Raw genomic sequence first — 22,923 nt, 5'->3', positions numbered from 1 at the left:
GTATCGAGGAGCAGAGGGTTCAGGACTCCTGGACTTGGGAAGAGATATTGGACGGACAGGGACCCTGGAGACAGGCTGGGGAATATCGCCGCCCGAAGGAGGAGTTAGAGGCAGCGAAAGCTGAGAGGCGGCGATATGAGGCAAGGCAGCGCAGCATGCACGAGAGGCAGCCCCAAACAATTTTTGGGGGGAGGCACACGGGGAGATTGGCGGAGTCAGGCGATAGACCTGAGCCAACTCCCCGTGCTTACCGGAAGCAGCGTGGTACTGGTCAGGCACTGTGTTATGCGGTGAAGTGCACGGTGTCGCCAGTGCTCGCTCATAGCCCGGAGCGCTATAGGCCAGCCCCCCGCAATTGCCATGCGAGAGTGGGCATCCAGCCAGGGCGGATTGTGCCAGCTCAGCGTGTTTGGTCTCCGGTGCGCTGTTTCGGCCCAGGGTATCCTGCGCCGGCTCTGCGTACTGTGTCTCCGGGGCGCTGGGAGGGTTCAGTTCGTCCTATGCTTGCGCTTCGCCCGTGTCGGGCGAAAGTGGGCATTGAGCCTAATGGAGAGGTGCGAGCGTTGAGCACCAGATCTCCAGTGCTCCCCCACAGCCCGGTTCGACCTGTGCCTGCACTCTGGAGGGGCCGGGCTAAAGTGGGCATTCAGCCTGGAGGAGTGGTGCCAAGGCTGCGCACCAGAGCTCCCCCACAGCCCGGTTCATCCGGTGCCTCCTCTGCGCACCAGGCCTCCTGTAGGTCTCCCCAGCCTGGTGGGTCCTGTGGAAGCCCAACGCACTAGCATGTCTCTGCGTCTCCTCCCTCCAGAGTCTTCCTCCAGTCCGGACCCTCCAGCAACGCCCTCCTGTCCGGAGCTGCCAGAGTCGCCCTCCTGTCCGGAGCTGCCAGAGTCGCCCTCCTGTCCGGAGCTGCCAGAGTCGCCCTCCTGTCCGGAGCTGCCAGAGTCGCCCTCCTGTCCGGAGCTGCCAGAGTCGCCCTCCTGTCCGGAGCTGCCAGAGTCTCCCTCCTGTCCGGAGCTGCCAGAGTCTCCCTCCTGTCCGGAGCAGCCAGAGTCTCCCTCCTGTCCGGGGCTGCCAGAGTCGCCCTCCTGTCCGGGGCTGCCAGAGTCGCCCTCCTGTCCGGGGCTGCCAGAGTCGCCCTCCTGTCCGGAGCTGCCAGAGTCGCCCTCCTGTCCGGAGCTGCCAGAGTCGCCCGCCTGTCCGGAGCTGCCAGAGTCGCCCTCCTGTCCGGAGCTGCCAGAGTCGCCCTCCTGTCCGGAGCTGCCAGAGTCGCCCTCCTGTCCGGAGCTGCCAGAGTGGCCCTCCTGTCCGGAGCTGCCAGAGTCGCCCTCCTGTCCGGAGCTGCCAGAGTGGCCCTCCTGTCCGGAGCTGCCAGAGTGGCCCTCCTGTCCGGAGCTGCCAGAGTGGCCCTCCTGTCCGGAGCTGCCAGAGTGGCCCTCCTGTCCGGAGCTGCCAGAGTCGCCCTCCTGTCCGGGGCCCGCGGCAAGGCCGCCACCGCGGAGAAATGCCCACCCAGACCCTCCCGTATAGGTTTAGGTTTGCGGCCGGGAGTCCACACCTTTGTGGTGGGGTACTGTCACGCCCTGACTTTAGTTATATTTGCTTTCTTTATTTTTTGGTTAGGTCAGGGTGTGACAAGGGTGGTTTGTTTAGTTTTTGTATTGTCTAGGGGGGTTTTGTCTTGTCTAGGGGTATGTAGATTTATGGTGGCCTGAATGGGTTCCCAATCAGAGACAGCTGTTTATCGTTGTCTCTGATTGGGGAGCCTATTTAGGTTGCCATTTTCCATGTTGGTTTTGTGGGTAGTTGTCCATGTTTAGTTGCCTGGATGCACTACGTTGGTATGTATGCTCAAAACGCTGCGCCTTGGTCCACTCCTTTAAACGGCCGTGACAGCTATATTGGAATTACTTCGCCACCATGGCCTATTTATTGCCTTAACTCCCTTATCTTACCTCATTTGCACTCACTTTATATAGACTTTTTATTTTATTTTTTCTACTGTATTATTGACTGTATGTTTTGTTTATTCCATGTGTAACTCTGTGCTGTTGTATGTGTCGAATTGCTATGCTTTATCTTGGCCAGGTCGCAGTTGCAAATGAGAACTTGTTCTCAACTAGCCTACCTGGTTAAATAAAGGTGAAATAAAATAAAATAAATAAAAAGTACAAATACATAATACAGAAATAAGTACAAGTATGTACCTTATAAAAGTGGTATGCAGGGAGCTGGAAAATGTGTATGATTCGTGGGAAGTCCCCTGGGGGTCGGTAGGAGAAGATGACAATCTCCAGACAGCAGGCCAGCAGAGAGCGCTGGAACACATCCTGCTCCAGAATACCCTAAGGACAGACACCAGAACACAGGGCTGATTGTTCATATTTTACAAGCAATACTGGCAGGGACAACAGTGTCAAAGGTGTCATAACATGCAATATCTCAACATATGGATAAATTCTAACACATCTGTGAACCAAAAATACAAGAGCGTAACTTGGACCTTTCTATAAATCATGCTTTGACGTCAATGGGAAACTTCTGTGGAATTTCTAGTTAGTTACAGCAAACTGAGCTAAGCTAGCAGGGCAGGTGAGACTCACAGAGAGATCCAAGTTGCCCAGTCTCTTCTTCTCCTGGTCAATGACGGCCTCCAGGGTTTTATAGTAGAGCGCCTCCGCCAGGCAGAAGTACACCGTGATGTCTTTCCCCAGTCCTGTGTTCTCTTCCCCGTTGCCCTCATAGTGCTGGCAGAAGAGCTGACACATGTCCTTCAGCCTAGTGGAGATGACCTCACTGGGGTCTCTGGCACACGCCCTGACACAAGACAACACAGAAGAACGTACTCTTACTACACCACTGCTGTTACAACACCACTGCTGTTACAACACCCCTGCTGTTACAACACCCCTGCTGTTATATCGTAGTTCCTGAAAAAACAACACTACTTGACTGCCTGTCTGCCTCCTGCACAGCTAAGCCAGTGTTTGCAATGATGATGAAAAGAGAACATTCAATCGCTGTTTAGACTGCATGTCTGTGTCTTGCTACGTTCCACCTCTGGGCAGCCGAACATTCTAAGCAGCCGAGCGTGTATCCGGACTGGTAAACATGGGCGAGTTCGTTTTGCATCGCTCGGTGCCATAGCTATGCCACAGGCCATATATGCAGATATACAGTTGAAGTCGGAAGTTTACATACACCTTAGCCAAATACATTTTTACTCAGTTTTTCACAATTCCTGACATTTAATCCTACTAAAAATTCCCTGTCTTAGGTCAGTTAGGATCACCACTTTATTTTAAGAATGTGAAATGTCAGAATAATAATAGAGAGAATGATTTATTTCAGCTTTTATTTCTTTCATCACATTCCCAGTGGGTCAGAAGTTTACATACACTCAATTAGTATTTGGTAGCATTGCCTTTAAATTGTTTAATTTGGGTCAAATGTTTTGGGTAGCCTTCCACAAGCTTCCCACAATAAGTTGTGGGTGAATTTTGGCCCATTCCTCCTGACAGAGCTGGTGTAACTGAGTCAGGTTTGTAGGCATCCTTGCTCCCACACACTTTTTCAGTTCTGCCCACAAATTTTCTATGGGATTGAGGTCAAGGCTATGTGATGGCCAATCCAATACCTTGACTTTGTTGTCCTTAAGCCATTTTGCCACAAGTTTGGAAGTATGCTTGGGGTCATTGTCCATTTGGAAGACCTATTTGTGTCACGCCCTGACCATAGTTTGCTTTGTATGTTTTATGTTTTGGTCCGCTGCGTTTTGGTCCGCTTCTTACGACGATTGTGACAGAATAACCCACCAAAATAGGACCAAGCAGCGTGGTAACGGGCAGGAGCAGGAGAGGCAGCGATGTCAGGATTTCTGGACATGGGAGCAGAATCTGGACTATACAACTTGGGAAGAGATAGACAGGTGGGAGGTCGACCCAGTGAGAGTGCCGGAGCCCGCCTGGGATTCGCTGGAGCAGTGCGAGGAGGGTTACAGAAGAATGGAGTTGGCGAAACGAGCACGGCGGCGCGGTAGGAAGCCCGAGAGGCAGCCCCAAAAATGTCTTGGGGGGGGCACACGGGGAGTGTGGCGAAGCCAGGTAAGAGACCTGCGCCAACTCCCCGTGCTTACTATGGAGAGAGAGAGCGTCGTACTGGTCAGGCCCCGTGTTATGTGGTAGAACGCACAGTGTCTCCAGTACGCGTGCTTAGCCCGGTGCGCTACATCCCAGCTCCCCGCATCTGCCGAGCTAGGGTGAGGATCCAGCCAGGGAAGATGGTGCCAGCCCTGCTCTCCAGACAGCCAGTGGGTCTCCTCGGGCCAGGATATCCTGCGCCGGCGTCGCGCACTGTGTCTCCCGTATGTCTGCACAGCCCAGTGCGTCCTGTGCCTGCGCCCCGCACGTGCCGAGCTAGAGTTGCCATCCAGCCAGGACGGGTTGTGCAGGCCATTAGCTCAAGACCTCCAGTGCATCTTCACGGTCCGGTCTATCCAGTACCACCAGAGCCGCCCGTCTGTCCTGAGCCGCTAGAGCCGCCCGCCAGTCAGGAGCCGCCCGCCAGTCAGGAGCCGCCAGAGCCGCCCGCCAGTCAGGAGCCGCCAGAGCCGCCCGCCTGAGCCGCCTACCCCTCAGTCATGAGCTACCCCTCAGTCATGAGCTACCCCTCAGTCATGAGCTGCTCTTCAGTCATGAGCTGCCCTTCAGTCATGAGCTGCCCTTCAGTCCGGAGCTGCCCTTCAGTCCGGAGCTGCTTTTCAATCCTGAGCTGCCCCTCAGTCCTGAGCTGCCCCTCAGTCCGGAGCTGCCCCTCAGTCCAGAGGCGCCCCTCAGTCCAGAGGCGCCCCTCAGTCCAGAGGCGCCCCTCAGTGGAGTGGGGTCATTTAGGAGGGTCGTCGTTCCTAGGAGGCCACGGAAGCGGGGATTGACTATGGTGGAGTGGGGGCCACGTCCAGCGCCAGAGCCGCCACCGCGGATAGATGCCCACCCAGACCCTCCCCTATAGGTTCAGGTTTTGCGGCCGGAGTCCGCACCTGGGGGGGGGGGGGGGGGGGGGGGGGGGGTACGGTCACGCACAGCCTAGTTTGCTTTGTATGTTTTATGTTTTGGTTGGTCAGGGTGTGATCTGTGTGGGCATTCTATGTTGTATGTCTGGTTTGTATATTTCTATGTGTTTGGCCTGATATGGTTCTCAATCAGAGACAGGCGTTTTGCGTTGTCTCTGATTGGGAACCATATTTAGGTATTTGTATTGTGGGTTGTGGGTTATTGTCTATGTTATGTTGCATGTTAGCACAGTGTTTATATAGCGGTCACGTTCGTCTTATTCGTTTTGTTATTTTTGTTTAAGTGTTCTTCATTAAAATATAGAAGAATGTATTCAAACCGCGCTGCGTTTTGGTCCGCTTTTTACGACGATCGTGACAATTTGCGACCAAGCTTTAACTTCCTGACTGATGTCTTGAGATGTTGCTTCAATATATCCACATAATTTTCCTCTTCATGATGCCATCTATTTTGTGAAGTGCACCAATCCCTCCTGTAGCAAAGCACCCCCACAACATGATGCTGCCACCCCCGTGCTTCACGGTTGGGATGGTGTTCTTCGGCTTGCAAGCGTCACCCTTTTTCCTCCAAACATAATGATGGTCATTATGGCCAAACAGTTCTATTTTTGTTTCATCAGACCAGAGGACATTTCTCCAAAAAGTACAATCTTTGTCCCCATGTGCAGCTGCAAACCATAGTCTGGCTTTTTTATGGCGGTTTTGGAGCAGTGGCTTCTTCCTTGCTGAGCGGCCTTTCAGGTTATGTCGATATAGGACTCGTTTTACTGTGGATATAGATAATTTTGTACCTGTTTCCTCCAGCATCTTCACAAGGTCCTTTGCTGTTGTTCTGGGATTGATTTGCACTTTTCACACCAAAGTACGTTCATCTCTAGGAGACAGAACGCGTCTCCTTCCTGAGTGGTATGACGGCTGCGTGGTCCCATGGTGTTTATACTTGCGTACTATTGTTTGTACAGATGAACGTGGTACCTTCAGGCGTTTGAAAATTGCTCCCAAGGATGAACCAGTCTTGGTTCCTCCTTGCTGATTTATTTTGATTTTCTCCATGATGTCAAGCAAAGAGGCACTGAGTTTGAAGGTAGGCCTTGAAATATATCCACAGGTTCCCTTACAATTGACTCAAATTATGTCAATTAGCCTATCAAAAGCTTCTAAAGCCATGACATCATTTTCTAGAATTTTCCAAGCTGTTTAAAGGCAGAGTCAACTTCATGTATGTAAACTTCTGACCCACTGGAATTGTGATACAGTGAATTACAAGTGAAATAATCTGTCTGTAAACAATTGTTGGAAAAATGACTTGTGTCATGCACAAAGTAGATGTCCTAACCGACTTGCCAAAACTATAGTTTGTTAACAAAAAATTTGTGGAGTGGTTGAAAAACGAGTTTTAATGACTCCAATCTAAGTGTATCTAAACTTCTGACTTCAACTGTGGCTGCATGTAACTCAGCAGCTAAGAAGATCATGAAATCGCCAGACTGCCTGTTTGTGTCGTGCTTATGTTTGCAATACTGACAACAAAGTTTGTACGAACATGTCGATAATGTATTTTGTATAAAACACGTAAATAGCTGCATGTAGCCTACTCCCCTCCTGAAAAAGGAACATGAAATGGCTCTTTTGCTTACTGAGACAGGGAACGCAATAGTGAGAACAGTTTTGTGTACAACATGAAGTTTGTAGGCTACACCAGCGACCAGACAAAGGAGATGAAGGAAGGGGGAGAGGCAGCGCAGCACTCAGCACAGCAGCTACGTTGACAGCGGAGCACTCAGCACAGCAGCTACATTGGCAGCGGAGTGGGCACTCGGCCAAGTAAAAAACAATCCTGCTCATGCGCAGAAATATCCGTAATTTTTGCCTGGGCAAATTGGGATAGAGAAACTCCGTATCCCGTAGTCGCTCTGTAAATGTATTATTTGTATGGTGTGCAATACCTCAGTAAGTCTGTGAGTCTCCGACTGGGGCCGCGCTTCAGTCCAGTGAGCAGGCTGTGTAGTCGACCAACACTCTGCATGGCAGTAGAGACCGGCGTACACAGACTGTTGTCCTGGACATAATTAAGACCCGTAAAGGGAGTGGACACCTTCAGGACTGAGGCCTACAGGGCACACACAGGAGACATAACACAGGGATTACTGTACATATGATTGAATTCAGACTCAAAGACACAAGTAACGGATGTGTGTGTGTGTGTGTGTCTTACAGTCTTACTGCTGTAGAGTCTGTATCTTGAGGCGTCCTGGTTCTCCCCTCCCTCACAGAGACAGGGGCCTGGGGTGCCAATGTCTTCATTGGCCCCCTCTCCCAAAAATATCCTATCATCCAGACCTCCAGTGGCCAGAACATGCTCCTCATACACACGGCCCATGGACACACTACACAAACAAATGTATACACAAATATATGAGTAATGTCACTCAAAAGACTATCAATATAGTCTTATAGGATTGACACATACGAACTGTCTCCAAAATTCATAGGATCTAAGAAGCCAGTCAAGCTCTCTTCTTTCCCTTTGAGAATCTGTTGAGGACACAGAATATCCAAGATGAGGCAGAGCATACAAGTAGGACTGAGGCGTGTGTGTGTGTGTATGCGTGTTTGTACGTGCCTGTGCGTGTGTTTGAGTGCATGTGTATGTGTGTCTGTGTGGCTCATGTGTGTGTGTATTTGCCTAACCTTCTTATGGAAGAGCCTATTAATGAAGGGTTTCCAGAAGTGTTCCTTCACCCCTTTGGCCTCCAGCACCAGGCCATCATGCAGTTCACACAGCTGCTCTATGAAGCAGTAAGGCCCTGCAGTGGGCTTGTAGTGCTTACTGCTGAAGTCATCAGGAAGGCCTGTGGATCAGAGGAGACATAATAGCTTCCTGCATTAGATGCGTGATAAGGTATTTCAGTAACTATGCATATTTGTATACACAAACGTACCATACAGATTTAACATACTCTACGTACACAGGGTAGCGTATACTAGAGGTCGGCATGGCCGATTAATTAGGGCCGATTTCAAGTTTTCATAACAATCGGTAATCTGCATTTTTGGATGCCGATTACATTGCAATCCATGAGGAGACTGCATGGCAGGCTGACCACCTGTTACGCGAGTGCAGCAAGGAGCCAAGGTAAGTTGCTGGCTAGAATTAAACTTATCTTATAAAAAACAATCAATCTTAACATAATCACTAGTTAACTACACATGGTTGATGATATTACTAGTTTAACTAGCTTGTCCTGCGTTGCATATAATCAATGCGGTGCCTGTTAGTTTATCATAGAATCACAACCTACTTCGCCAAACGGGTGATGATTTAACAAAAGTGCATTCGCGTCAGGGTAAATGCAGCAGTTTGGGCTGCCTGGCTCATTGCAAACTGTGTGAAGACCATTTCTTACTAACAAAGACTGTAATTAATTTGCCAGAATTGTACATAATTATGACATAACATTGAAGGTTGTGCAATGTAACAGCAATATTTAGACTTATGGATGCCACGCGTTCGATAAAATACGGAACAGGTCCGTATTTCACTGAAAGAATAAACGTTTTGTTTTCGGAATGATAGTTTCCGGATTTGACCATATTAATGACCTAAGGCTCGTATTTCTGTGTGTTTATTATATTATAATTAAGTCTACGATTTGATATTTGATAGAGCAGTCTGACTGAGCGGTGGAAGGCAGCAGCAGGCTCGTAAGCATTCATTCAAACAGCACTTTCCTGTGTTTGCCAACAGCTCTTCGCAATGCTTGAAGCTAGAGGTCGACCGATTATGATTTTTCAACGCCTATACCGATACCGATTATTGGAGGACCAAAAAAGACGATACCGATTAATCGGCCGATTTAAAAAATATATATATTTGTAATAATGACAATTACAACAATAATGAATTAACACTTATTTTAACTTTATATAATATATCAATAAAATCAATTTAGCCTCAAGCAAATAATGAAACATGTTCAATTTGGTTTAAATAATGCAAAAACAAAGTGTTGGAGAAGAAAGTAAAAGTGCAATATGTGCTATGTAAGAAAGCTAACGTTTCAGTTCCTTGCTCAGAACATGAGAACATATGAAAGCTGGTGGTTCCTTTTAACATGAGTCTTCAATATTCCCAGGTAAGAAGTTTTAGGTTGTAGTTATTATAGGAATTATAGGACTATTTCCCTCTATACAGCCACCCAGGTCATAGACTGTTCTCTCTGCTACTGCATGGCAAGCAGTACGGATGCACCAAGTCTAAAACCAATAGGACCCTGAACAGCTTCTACCCCAAGCTATAAGACTGCTAAATAGTTAGTTAAATAGTTAACCAATAGCTACCTGGAGTATCTGCATTGATCCTGTTTTTCACTAAAATTTGACTCATCACATATGCTTTATTTCCTGTTTATTTTCTATCCCGTTGCCTAGTCACTTTATCCCTACCTTCAGTGCATTCGGAAAGCATTCAGACCCCTTCCCCTTTTCCACATTTTGTTACGTTACAGCGTTATTCAAAAAAGAAAAAGAATACAAATAAATCCTCATCAATCTACACACAATACCCCATAATGACAAAGTGAAAACAGGTTTCTAGAAATTTTAGCAAATGCATTAAAAATTCAAAACTGAAATACCTTATTTACATAAGTATTCAGACCCTTTGCTATGAGACTCGAAATTGAGCTCAGGTGCATCCTGTTTCCATTGCTCATCTCATCCTTGAGATGTTTCTACAACTTGATTGGAGTCCACCTGTGGTAAATTCAATTGATTGGACATGATTTGCAAAGGCTGTCTATATAAAGTCCCACAGTTGACAGTGCATGTCAGAGCAAAAACCAAGCCATAAGGTCGAAGGAATTGTCCGTAGAGCTCCGTAACAGGATTGTGTCGAGGCACAGATCTGGGGAAGTGCACCAAAAAATGTCTACAGCATTGAAGGTCCCCAAGAACACAGTGGCTTCCATCATTCTTAAATGGAAGAAGTTTGGAACCACCAAGGTGCCCGGCCAAACTGAGCAATCGTGGGAGATGGGCCTTGATCGGGGAGGTGACCAAGAACCCAACGGTCAATCTGACAGAGCTCCTGAGTTCCTCTGTGGAGATAGGAGAACCTTCCAAAATGACAACCATCTCTGCAGCACTCCTCCAATCAGGCCTTTATGGTAGAGTGGCCAGATGGAAGCAACTCCTCAGTAAAAGACACAGGACAGCCCGCTTGGAGTTTGCCAAAAGGCACCTAAAGGCTATCAGGCCATGAGAAACAAGATTCCCTGGTCTGATGAAAACAAGATTGAACTCTTTGGCCTGAATGCCAAGTGTCACGTCTGGAGGAAACCTGGCACCAACCCTACGGTGAAGCATGGCGGTGGCAGCATCATGCTGTGGGGATGTTTTTCCGTGGCAGGGACTGGGAGACTAGTCAGGATCGAGGGAAAGATAAACGAAGCAAAGTACAGAGAGATCCTTGATGAAAACCTGCTCCAGAGCGCTCAGTACCTCAGACTATGGCGAATGTTCACCTTCCAACAGGACAACGACCCTAAGCACACAGCCAAGACAATGCAGGAGTGGCTTCGGGACAAGCCTCTGAATGTCCTTGAGTGGCGCAGCCAGAGCCCGGACTTGAACCCGATCAAACATCTTTGGAGAGACCTGAAAATAGCTGTGCAGCGACGCTCCTCATCCAACCTGACAGAGCTTGAGAGAATCTCCAAAGAATGGGAGAAACTCCCTAAATGTCATATTTCCGTTTTAATATTTCATAAATTTTCCAACATTCCCAAAAACATGTTTTTACTTTGTCATAATGGGGGGGGGGGGGGGGGGGAAACAATTTCATAAAATGTTACAATAAGGCTGCAACGTAACAAAATGTGGAAAAAGTAAAGAGGTCTGAATCTTTTCAAATGCACTGTATGTACATATCTACCTCAATTACCTTGTACCCCTGCACATCGACTCGGTACTGGTACCCCGTGTAAATAGCGAAGTTGTTACTCAATGTGTATTTATTCCTTGTGTTATTATTTTTTATTTATTCCTCTATTATTTTCATTTTTTTCCTACTGTTTCAAATAACATTCTCTCTGCATTGTTGGGATATAGGCCTACGAAGGGGATATAGGCCTACGAAGGGGATATAGGCCAACGAAGGGGATATAGGCCTACGAAGGGGATATAGGTCTAGGGAGGGGATATAGGCCTATGGAGGGGATATAGGCCTACGGAGGGGATATAGGTCTACAAAGGGGATATAGGTCTACGAAGGGGATATAGGTCTACAAAGGGGATATAAGGCTACGGAGGGGATATAGGCCTACGGAGGGGATGTAGGCCTACGGAGGGGATATAGGCCTACGGAGGTAATGCAGACCTACGGAAGGGAGGCAGGCCTATGGTGGGGGAGGCAGGCCTATGAGGGGGATGCGGACCTACGAAGGGGATATAGGCCTTCGGAGGGGATACAGGCCTACGGAGGGGATATAGGCCTACGGAGGGGATATAGGTCTACGGAGGGGACATAGGCCTATGGAGGGGATGTAGGCCTACGGAGGGGATGTAGGCCTATGGAGGGGATATAGGCGTGGGCTGGGAGTGCACCTTTGAAGTTGGGGTTGAGCAGCTCCTTCCTGGTATTACAGAGCAGGGCGTTGGAGAAGACCAGGTCCAGAGCACACAGAAGGAGATGGTACGAGTTCACCAGGTCATCACTGATCATAGGGAAGTTTCCTGGCAGAGGGAGAGAGAGAGAAGCGACATGTCAGAGAAATGTAGGAGACATAATCATACATAGGATTTTATTGTGTTCTTCTAAAGACCAAAATACGCTTTGACACAACGGACAATGGAATCCCCCTCAATGATCTGGTCATTCCAATAAAGCTTGTTGAATAGAATTAATCTGAAGGATAGAGGTATTGTATTGACTGCAGAGTAGTGCTGGTAGCCTCAAACATTGATTTTGCTCACTGCAATTTGCGTATCCAAAATGTCACCGCAAATGTATCTATCTGAAAGTAGCAATCACTGCGTTCCAAGCTAAATAGGCTGCTCTGTCGTATTGCCAACTATTATAAACACATGTGCCTGCTGGCAGTGCTAAATCCAGGCTGTGACACAGGCAAGTCCTGACCTGCCCCAATGCAATATGTTGCCAAGATAATGATACACCCTGAAGGATCTGACTGTGTGTGTGTGTGTGTTATTATTAATGATTAAAGAGATATAAAAAGGACACCTCTACAGTACTTGCCTTGGCACCTGGTCTCCTGCTGATGTCAACACATCAGTGCAGGCCTTGGCATGCCCAGTGTAGAGTACCTAGCCCTTGTCACTGACTTGTACTTTGACTGTAACCAAGCAGCGAACACTTCAAATACAATCAAACCAGCCTTTTCTCCTTCAAAGTACCCCACTGAGCCCTAGCCCTTTCCCTCTGTCCTCCCTTCTTTTCCTGTATTTTACAATGAACAAAACAGAAGTACTCACCTTTAGCGTGGACAAACAGAATCCAGCAGAAGTTGAACACTTCAGCAACGGTGCAGGGATGGCGTCTAAATCAGAATAAGTCCATACATAAGTAAAATCAGAATGAGTTCATACATGAGTTAAATCAGAATAAGTCCATACATAAGTAAAATCAGAATGAGTCCACACATAAGTGCGATCAGAATGAGTCCATACATAAGTTAAATCAGAATAAGAATAATATCTGGAGTACTTCTCCTGTCTTATCCGGTGTCCTGTGTGAATTTAAGTATGCTCTCTCTAATTCTCTCTTTCTCTCTTTCTTTCTCTCTCTTGGAGGACCTGAGCCCTAGGACAATGCCTCAGGACTACCTGGCATGATGACTCCTTGCTGTCCCCAGTCCACCTGGCCGTGCTGCTGCTCCAGTTTCAACTGTTCTGCCTGCGGCTATGGAACCCTGACCTTTTCACCGGACGTGCTACCTGTCCCATACCTGCTGTTTTCAACTCTCTAGAGGCCGCAGGAGCGGTAGAGATACTCTTAATGATCGGCTATGAAAAGCCAACTGACATTTACTCCTGAGGTGCTGACTTGCTGCACCCTCGACAACTACTGTGATATTATTATTTGACCATGCTGGTCATTTGAACATCTTGGCCATGTTCTGTTATAATCTCCACCCGGCACAGCCAGAAGAGGACTGGCCACCCCTCATAGCCTGGTTCCTCTCTAGGTTTCTTCCTAGGTTTTGGCCTTTCTAGGGAGTTTTTCCTGGCCACCGTGCTTCTACACCTGCATTGCTTGCTGTTTGGGGTTTTAGGCTGGGTTTCTTTAATCAGAAATTTAATCAGAATAAGTCCATACATAAGTTTCATCTGAATATGTCCATACATAAGTTATATCTGAATAAGTCCATACATAAATTAAATCCGAATAAATCCATAAATAAATGTAATCTGAATAAATCCATACATAAATTTAATCTGAATAAACCCATACATAAGGTAAATCAGAATAAGTCCATACATACATTTAATCAGAATAAGTCCATACATAAATTTAATCAGAATAAATCCATACATAAATTTAATCAGAATAAGTCCATACATAAGTTTAATCAGAATAAGTCCATACATAAGTTATATCTGAATAAGTCCATACATAAATTAAATCTGAATAAATCCATAAATAAATTAAATCAGAATAAATCCATACATACATTTAATCAGAATAAGTCCATACATAAGTTTAATCAGAATAAGTTCATACATAAGTTATATCTGAATAAGTCCATACATAAATTAAATCAGAATAAATCCATAAATAAATTGAATCTGAATAAATCCATACATAAGTTTAATCAGAATGCTTAAGCCTGGTCAAGCAGACTGACCGCGTTGATCAGAGATATCGCGTGATCAGGCTGGCACCAGGAAAGAAACCCCTTGGCTTTGTTCAAGAGTGGCCAAACTACAGTATAAAATAGTAAAGCATCAAAAGTTCATATCTATCTACAGTATCAACAACTGACTCACCTCTGTTTATGGCTCCTGTGGACTCTGTGCGGTTCATCCGAGGGCGCCTTAAAGATGGCTTTGAAGATGGGGACGTATTTCTTGAAGATGACGGCGGAAACTGTGAAATTTCTCTCTAGCTTCTCCGTGCTCTGGCGGAAGTCCTGAGGAACACTGGCCATATCCTGCCATTTCTTTATCTTGTTGAAGAACTCAATGAGGCTGGAATCAGAAAACAGGGCAACTGTTTGAGTAATTCAATTAGTACTGTATTTTACTGTTCTTTAAATTATATATTACAACAAATAGATATGATTAGTTGATGTGTGGTCATTTGTTCAGCATTTTTAAACATTAACACATAATTTATTGCACAAAGAACCAGGCTGGAACAAGAATCTAAGATCTGGCCAAGATACCATAAAGACATGTATGAAAGTCAATGATGAATTTGGATGAGGATTTGGGTCCTACAGTAAATTGTGTACTGTATGATAAGGGATACATTTAGGGCCAGTTTCCTGGACACAGAATAAGCCTAGTCCTGGAATAAGAGGCACGTTCAGTGTGTAATCTCCATTGAACACGCTGTTTTGTCCGGGATTTCGCGTAATCTGAATTTGGCAAACCAGACCATTTAGATAAGTGCATGGGCGTACGTACCTTTGTTCTGAACAGCGAAGTATTCGGGTCAGAGAGACGTAGTTTCCCTCTGCAGTACCCTTATCCACTGTTGGTACTGGTGTTCTACAGGCCACATAGATGGCACAGGCCAGCCAGTGTAGGTCACTGCCCTGTGTGTGTGTATGCGTGAACGAGAGTGTGAGAGAGGTTCAATGATTGTTCTGTCACAGGGTTCTCTCTCAATAGTAAGCCAGAGCTGATGGGGCCAGGGACTAGAGTTGTCATGTTGGAAATTCTCCCCTCAAGGGGTTTCTTATTTTCTTCATATTTCATGTTACCTTATGCTTCTTCAAAACCACAACCAAAATAAACCATTAAGATGTACACAAATATATACACATAGTGATTATAATGACTACTATTACCATTCGCTGCTGTGGTGATTATTACCATTAGTAATTATCCTGCTACCAGCCACTTTCTACCAGCCACTGCTACCAGCCGTTCTATTACTATGATTATCATTATTGCCATTGGTATTTATACTGCTACTACTAGTCACTTTTATCAGACTTCACATGTTCATACCTACCTCAATCACTCCAGTACCCCTGCAGATTATATTAATGGTACTGGCACTGACCTGTATATAACTGCATTGTCATGTTTTTCTTATCTCGTATTTCACGTGTTTTTTTCTTCTGAGCTATATTATTACCTTTATTCTGCATTGCAGAGAATGAGCTCGCAAGTTAAGCATTTCACTGTACTGTACACCTGCTGTATCCTGTGCATGTGACAATAAAACGTTGAAACTTGAAATAGGCACACCACTGCATATCCCTACGGACATTTTTAAATTAGGCCAATGTAAAATGCACACTGTCATTTGAATTTAGAGGTTGCGGACTATATTATAACAATATATTATAGAACATTTCAACAACATAATAGGCTAAAAACTGAATTATGTTAAAAGTTTGATCATACTCAGTGTTATGAGTAAGCAACCTAGTCCTATTCTAGACCCTGAGATTGGTCCGCCTCCAAACCTGACAAACACCGGAAAACTCCTCCCCTTTCCATAGACAAATATTAGCAATAATGCCGTTTTATGATATATTTCTACAAAAAATCTACAAAAAATATTAGAAGCTGCGTCTTTTAAATAGAAAATGTCACGACTTAACATGCGTGTCATATAAGGTAGAGGCGAGACAGACTACTCTGCACGTGAACTACCGCTAAACCGGTTGCCAAAATAGGAACAATTATAATTTACTGTACAATATACAATACAACAGACATAATTAGGCATACCTCTAATGTGTATTTTTTGCTTATGCTTTCGTAACTCCTCCATGCTTCGTTGCTCGCCTCCACGTCCATATTCAAAGCTCGACAGAGTTCTTCAAACCCCAGCCTTATTTTCTGCAAAAAGTCTTTCTCCTCGTTCATTTCAAATGCGTGTCAAAAACGTCGGGGCAAATTAGATTCGGGTACAAATAACAATGAGGTTGCAAAGCAGAGTCAACTCAAGCGCGGTTTGTTACAAAGTACATTGAAACAATGTTACTCTTCGTACATTTTGAGTACCGATATACAGTGCTGTACAGTGTAGGCATTTAAATGTCATTTGAGTGAAAGCTACTATCGTGCGTAGAAGACTACGCCAAATGCTAGCGTACAGTACAACGTCACATTTTGGATGGTATGTTGTTTGGTGAATGCAACATCAAGCGTACAGGAGGTTTCCGCCCACAAAAAATGCGTTCGGGTGTTTATGCTCAACATTCGACGATCAACAACGTATGCCACTACATACTAAAATACATCTGATAACTTTGATACTTTCCTTTTTAGATGGATGGATGTTTTGAAAAAGTTCCCATTCTGGCCACTATACGGTGTAACTTTGTAGCAACCACCACCCACGTGCTGCCAGTCAACGTTCAAGTGCTGTGCAGGAAACTTGGTAATAACTATGTAACAACAACTTGCATCTTAGCCCAATAGGCCGCCAGATGTCGCTATTATTCGTTTTACGGCGCTTGTCATCTGCAGTAATAGTGCCATCAGGCGGCCGGTTGGGCTACTTGCGGCTATATGCAGATTGAAATTATACAATGTAAAACGTGAAAATCCTTTGTGGTTCTTTTGTTCCATCAACACTGCATCCAATATTTATTAAATGGCATCTTATTTTGTCAGTCAACTCATTGTTGAAAAACACAATGTTTATCAGCACAAAGGACTGTCCCATTAGATGAGATCGCTATGCAATGAGTGGTTTGGGAAGGGACAAGCATTTTTATTTTGTATTTTATTTAACTAGGCAAGTCAATTAAGAACAAATTCTTATTTACAATGACGGCCTACCTGGCCAAACCCTAACCCGTATGACGCTGGGCCAATTATGCACCACCTCTAAGGGACTCCCAATCACAGCCAGTTATGATACAGCCTGGAATCAAACCAGGGTCTGTAGTGATGCCTCTAGCACTGAGATGCAGTGCCTTAGACCGCTGTGCCACTTGGGAGCCCCTGAGTTTTGATACAGTTCTCATATGGTAACAAAGCTTATACCATGGCATCGTTGAATACTTGTTTCTGATTTGCTTGAAGGGCATTCTAGAGCTTACATTATTTCCATATAACGCACGGAATTCATGGGAAACGTGTATCGTCACAATAGTTTTTTGAACATTCGTTTTGGACAGATGCCCAACTGAGCATTCTACTCAATGTACCGTCAATGAGCGCTGATGAAGATTGAATCAAAAGTGCATTACAGTGGCTTGGAAATACAATAACATTCAAAAGGAGGCAAATAAAAAAGTACTTAAGTAAAAATATTTATTACTTAAGTTGTTTTTTGGGGTACAGTGCCTTGCAAAAGTATTCATCCCCTTGGTGTTTTTTCCTATTTTTTTGCATTACAACCTGTCATTTAAATGGATTTTATTTGGATTTCATGTATTGGACATACACAAAATAGTCCAAATCGATGAAGTGAAAAAAAAATAATAATTTGTTTTAAATAACGGAAAAGTGGTGCGTGCATATGTATTTACCCCTTTCCTATGAAGCCCCTAAATAAGATCTGGGGCAACCAATTACCTTCAGAAGTCACATAATTAGTTAAATAAAGTCCACCTGTGTGCAATCTAAGTATCACATGATCTGTCACATGATCTCAGTATATATACACCTGTTCTGAAAGGCCACAGATTCTGCAACACCACTAAGCAAGGGGCACCACCAAGCAAGTGGCACCATGAAGACCAAGGAGCTCTACAAACAGGTCAGGGACAAAGTTGTGGAGAAGTACAGATCAGGGTTGGGTTATAAAAAAATATCCGTCATTTTGAACAACCCATGAAGCACCATTAAATCCATTATTGAAAAATTGAAAGAATATGGCACCACAGCAAACCTGCTAAGAGAGGGCCGCCCACAAAAACTCATGGACCAGCCAAGGAGGGCATTAATCAGAGGCAACACGGAGACCAAAGATAACCCTGAAGGAGCTGCAAAGCTCCACAGTGGAGATTGGAATATCTGTCCATAGGACCACTTTAAGCCATACACTCCACAGAGCTGGGCTTTACAGAGGAGTGGCCAGAAAAAAGCCATTGCTTAAAGAAAATAAGAAGCTAACACATTTGGTGTTTGCCAAAAGGCATGTGGGAGACTCCCCAAACATATGGAAGAAAGTACTCTGCTCAGATGAGACTAAAATTGAGCTTTTTGGACATCAAGGAAAACGCTATGTCTGGCGCAAACCCAACACCTCTCATCACCCCGAGAACACAATCATACTGTGGGAATGTTTTTCATCGGCAGGGACTGGGAAACTGGTCAGAATTGAAGGAATGATGGATGGTGTTAAATACAGGGAAATTCTTGATGGAAACCTGTTTCAGTCTTCCAGAGATTTGAGACTGGGACGGGGGTTCACCTGTCATCAGAAGAGGTGGTATAATGGTTCCAGACACTGCCACACTCCTCCCCAGAAAGGGAAAATAAGGGAGTGACTGGATTACAGACATAATGGAGCCCTTCACATGGTTTCACAAATGATTCACATATTACCAGACATGTAAAAGACAAGCCTGACCTCTCCCCTCTCTGGGCCCCAAGTGACTTTTCCCTAGAGAGAAAGGAAAATGCAACTGCTAACAGTATAGTCCAAAAGAAGACATTCTAATGACAAGCATAAAGATATCTAAAACATCTTATTTATATATGTTACCGAACTAATTCTGATTCAGCTACGACACACCTTCCAGCAGGACAATGCCCCTAAGCATACTGTTAAAGCAACACTTGAGTGGTTTAAGGGGAAACATTTAAATGTCTTGGAATGGCCTAGTCAAAGCCCAGACCTCAATCCAATTGAGAATCGGTGGTATGACTTAAACATTTCTGTACACCAGTGGAACCCATCCAACTTGAAGAAGCTGGAGCAGTTTGCCTTGAAGAATGGGCAAAAATCCCAGTGGCTAGATGTGCCAAGCTTATAGAGACATACCCTTATAGAGACTTGCAGCTGTAATTGCTGCAAAAGGTGGCTCTACAAAGTATTGACTTGGGGGGGGGGGGGGGGGGGGGGGTGAATAGTTATGCAAGCTCAAGTTTTCATTTTTTTTGGTCTTATTTCTTGTTTGTTTCACAATAAAACATATTTTGCATCTTCAAAGTGGTAGGCGTGTTGTGTAAATCGAATGATACAAACCACTCAAAATTCTATTTTAGTTCCAGGTTGTAAGGCAACAAAATAGCAAAAATGCCAAGGGGGTGAATACTTTCACAAGCCACTGTATCTGTACTTTACTATCTATATATTTCACAACTTTTACTTTACTACATTCCTAAAGAAAATAATATAATTTTTTCTCCATACATATTCCCTGACACCCAAAAGTTACATTTTAATTAGCAGGACAGGAAAATAGTCCAATTCACACGCTTATCAAGATAACATCCCTGGTCATCCCTACTGCCTCTGATCTGGCAGACTCACTAAAGGCACATGCTTCATTTGTAAATTATGTCTGAGTGTTGGAGTGTGCCCCTGGCTATCTGTAAATAAAAAAAACAGAAAATGGCACAGTCCGGTTTGCTAAATATAAGGAATTTGAAATGATTTATACTTTTACTTTTGATACTAAAGTATATGTTATTATTTACATTTTCTTTTTGCTATCATTTTGATACAGCCAGATTGACTTTAGATGCAGTATAAAGTTACTCCACCTCAAAAATTCCATTTGGCGAAGGGCTCGGCACACGCATACTCAGAATGGCAAATGAGAAATAAGTGACATCAGGCTATCCGGAAGGCCAAAGTTAGTTACTTTAAGGAGCAGTTCTCTCTCTGTGGGTCTAACCCCAAGAAGTTCTGGAAAACAGTTAAAGACCTGGAGAATAAACCCTCCTCCTCACAGCTGCCCATGTCCTTTAATGTTGATGATGTGGTTGTTACTGACAAGGAGCACATGGCTGAGCTCTTTAATCACCACTTCCTTAAGTCAGGATTCCTATTTGACTCAGCCAGGCCTCCTTGCCCGTCCAACATTTACTAATCTCCCAACCCTTCTAATGCGACTAGCCCCGAAGCTCCTCCCGCTTTTTCTCTTGCCCCGTTACAAAGTTTCTCCCTGCAGGTGGTCACCGAGTCCGAGATGCTAAAGGAGCTCCTTAAACTTGACCCCAAAAAACATCTGTGTCAGATGATTTAGACCCTTTCTTCTTTAAGGTTGCTGCCCCTATCATCGCCAAGCCTGTCTCTCCTCTCTAGGGAGGTTCCCATTACTTGGAAGGCAGCCATGGTCCTTTATTTAGAGGGGGAGATCAAGCTGATCCTAACTGTTATAGGCCAATTTCTATTTTGCCCTGTTTATCAAAAGTGTTGGAAAAACTTGCCAATAATCAACTGACTGGCTTTCTGATGGCTACAGTATTCTCTCTGGTATGCAATCTGGTTTCCGCTCAGGTTATGGATGTGTCACTGCAACCTTAAAGATCCTCAATGATGTCACCATTGCCCTTGATTCTAAGCAATGTTGTGCTGCTATTGACTTGGCCAAAGCTTTTGATACGGTAGACCATTCCATTCTTGTGGGCTGGCTAAGGTGTATTGGTGTCTCTGAGGGGTCTTTAGCCTGGTTTGCTAACTACCTCTCTCAAAGAGTGCAGTGTATAAAGTCAGAACATCTGCTGTCTCAGCCACTGCCTGTCACCAAGGGTGTACCCCAAGGCTCGATCCTAGGCCCCACGCTCTTCTCAACAACAACATAGCTCAGGCAGTAGGAAACTATCTCATCCATTTATATGCAGATGATACAGTATTATACTCAGCAGTCCCCTCCCCGGATTTTGTGTTAAACGCTCTACAACAAAGCTTTCTTAGTGTCCAACATGCTTTCTCTGCCCTTAACCCTGTTCTGAACACCTCTAAAACAAAGGTCATGTGGTTTGAGAAGAAGAAGAATGCCCCTCTCCCCACTGGTATGATTACTACCTCTGAGGGTTTCGAGCTTGAGGTAGTCACCTCATACAAGTACTTGGGAGTATTGCTATACGTTATACTGGGCTTCTCTCAATACATATCAAAGCTGCAGGGTATGGTTATATCTAGACTTGGTTTCCTCTATCGTAATTGTTCCTCTTTCACCCCAGCTGCCAAACTAACCCTGATTCAGATGACCATCCTACCCATGATAGATTACGAGACGTAATTTATAGATCATTGGATAAGGGTGCACTCGAGCTGCTAGATGTTCTTTACCATTCGTCCGTCAGTTTTGCCACCAATGCTCATTATACAACAACACATCACTGCACTCTATACTCCTCTGTTAACTGGTCATCTCTGTATGCCGTCGCAGGACCCACTGGTTGTTGCTTATTTATAAAACTCTCTTAGGCCTCACTCCCCCCTATCTGAGACATCTACTGCAGCCCTCATCCTCCACATACAACACCTGTTCTGCCAGTCACATTCTGTTAAAAGTCCCTAAAGCACACACGTCCCTGGGTCACTTCTCTTTTCAGTTCGCTGCATCTAGCGACTGGAACGAGCTGCAAAAAAACACTCAAACTGGACAGTTTTATCTCAATCTCTTCATTCAAAGACTCAATCATGGACACTTACTGACAGTTGTGGCTGCTTCACATGATGTATTGTTGTCTCTACCTTCTTGCCCTGTGTGCTGTTGTCTGTGCCCAATATCTCTCTTTATATAATTCTGTGGTGTCTCTCTCATCGTAATGTGTGTTTTGTCCTATATTATTATAATTTTTCTTAAATCCCAGCTCTCGTCCCCGCAGGAGGCCCTTTGCCTTTTGGCAGGACCTCATTGTAAATAAGAATTTGTTCTTAACTGACTTGCTTAGTTAAACAAAGGTTAAATAAGATTAAGAGGACACCGAATTTTAGATAGCTACCGTTAGCATTGCTAGCTATTTTTCACGAACTTTGCTAGCTAATGACATTGCCATGTCTTAAGTAAATTTGACGACACAATAATGCTGGCAAAGTTGTTTCATACTAAAAACTACTTTAGCAATGTCATCGTATTTCCAGGCACTATAGTGTAATTTAATCTAAATTTGTTAGCCTTCGTCCAGAATTACTGTGTTAATCACAACTTTAGGGCTCCAGAGGGCGGCTTGAGAACATTCATAAAAATGGCAACCTATGAATATTTGCACGGTAGAATTCAATGGCTATAGTTTATTCTTACATGTTCTTTGTTTGAGCTGCTTTTGAAAGCAAACGTTGTTGAAAACATTATTGAAGTCGATTTTCATAATGGCAAGCTAGGACTGATGGTTTGGTTAGCTAAACTAGCAAGTATGTTTGTTTACTAAGGCAACTACTGACTGTAGCTATCTAGTAAACCTGCTAGCTACTTCTGTGGATGTTGAACACATTTCTACCAGCTAATGAGGACATTTCTAGAGGCAAATGTGTTGCCAGTAGCACAGTTACAGTCACCAACACTCTGGATAACATGAAAACAGCCTAACCAGCTCTGCTAAGGTGAGTAAAATGTTCAGAGTGTCTGGAAGTAGTTGGCAAGTTAGCCAACTTTAGCCAGTTAGCTTGGGTGCTTGACTGTCGTTGTGAGGTCAGAACGCTCGGATCAACCCTACTCCTCGGCCAGAGCGTCCGGTGTGCGCTCTGAACGCTCTGAGAGAACGGACAATCTGACAATGTTCTGAATTTATGAACG

General features: G+C 44.8%; 1 protein-coding gene across 2 annotated transcripts in view; it reads right to left on the bottom strand.

Annotated features, from left to right (window-relative positions):
* rbl2 (retinoblastoma-like 2 (p130)) overlaps positions 1–16,629 on the bottom strand; it is a 34,747-nt gene extending 18,118 nt beyond the window's left edge. For both annotated transcript variants that reach the window (XM_039017631.1, XM_039017632.1), the window contains exons 1-11: positions 16,001–16,629; positions 14,720–14,850; positions 14,078–14,278; positions 12,563–12,627; positions 11,675–11,803; positions 7,760–7,920; positions 7,539–7,603; positions 7,284–7,455; positions 7,015–7,178; positions 2,604–2,817; positions 2,208–2,345 (exon numbers count right to left, since the gene is read on the bottom strand). In XM_039017631.1, coding sequence (XP_038873559.1) covers positions 2,208–2,345; positions 2,604–2,817; positions 7,015–7,178; positions 7,284–7,455; positions 7,539–7,603; positions 7,760–7,920; positions 11,675–11,803; positions 12,563–12,627; positions 14,078–14,278; positions 14,720–14,850; positions 16,001–16,138 — 1,578 coding nt within the window. In that variant the 5' untranslated portion in view covers positions 16,139–16,629. The remainder of the gene's footprint in view (positions 1–2,207; positions 2,346–2,603; positions 2,818–7,014; positions 7,179–7,283; positions 7,456–7,538; positions 7,604–7,759; positions 7,921–11,674; positions 11,804–12,562; positions 12,628–14,077; positions 14,279–14,719; positions 14,851–16,000) is intronic.
* Between the last annotated feature and the right edge of the window lie 6,294 nt (positions 16,630–22,923).

The sequence above is a fragment of the Salvelinus namaycush genome, chromosome 21, assembly GCF_016432855.1.
Source record: "Salvelinus namaycush isolate Seneca chromosome 21, SaNama_1.0, whole genome shotgun sequence".
NCBI classification, from domain to species: Eukaryota; Metazoa; Chordata; class Actinopteri; order Salmoniformes; family Salmonidae; genus Salvelinus; species Salvelinus namaycush.
The sequence above is the reverse complement of the archived record's forward strand: the minus strand, read 5'-3'. Positions and strand labels throughout refer to the sequence as shown.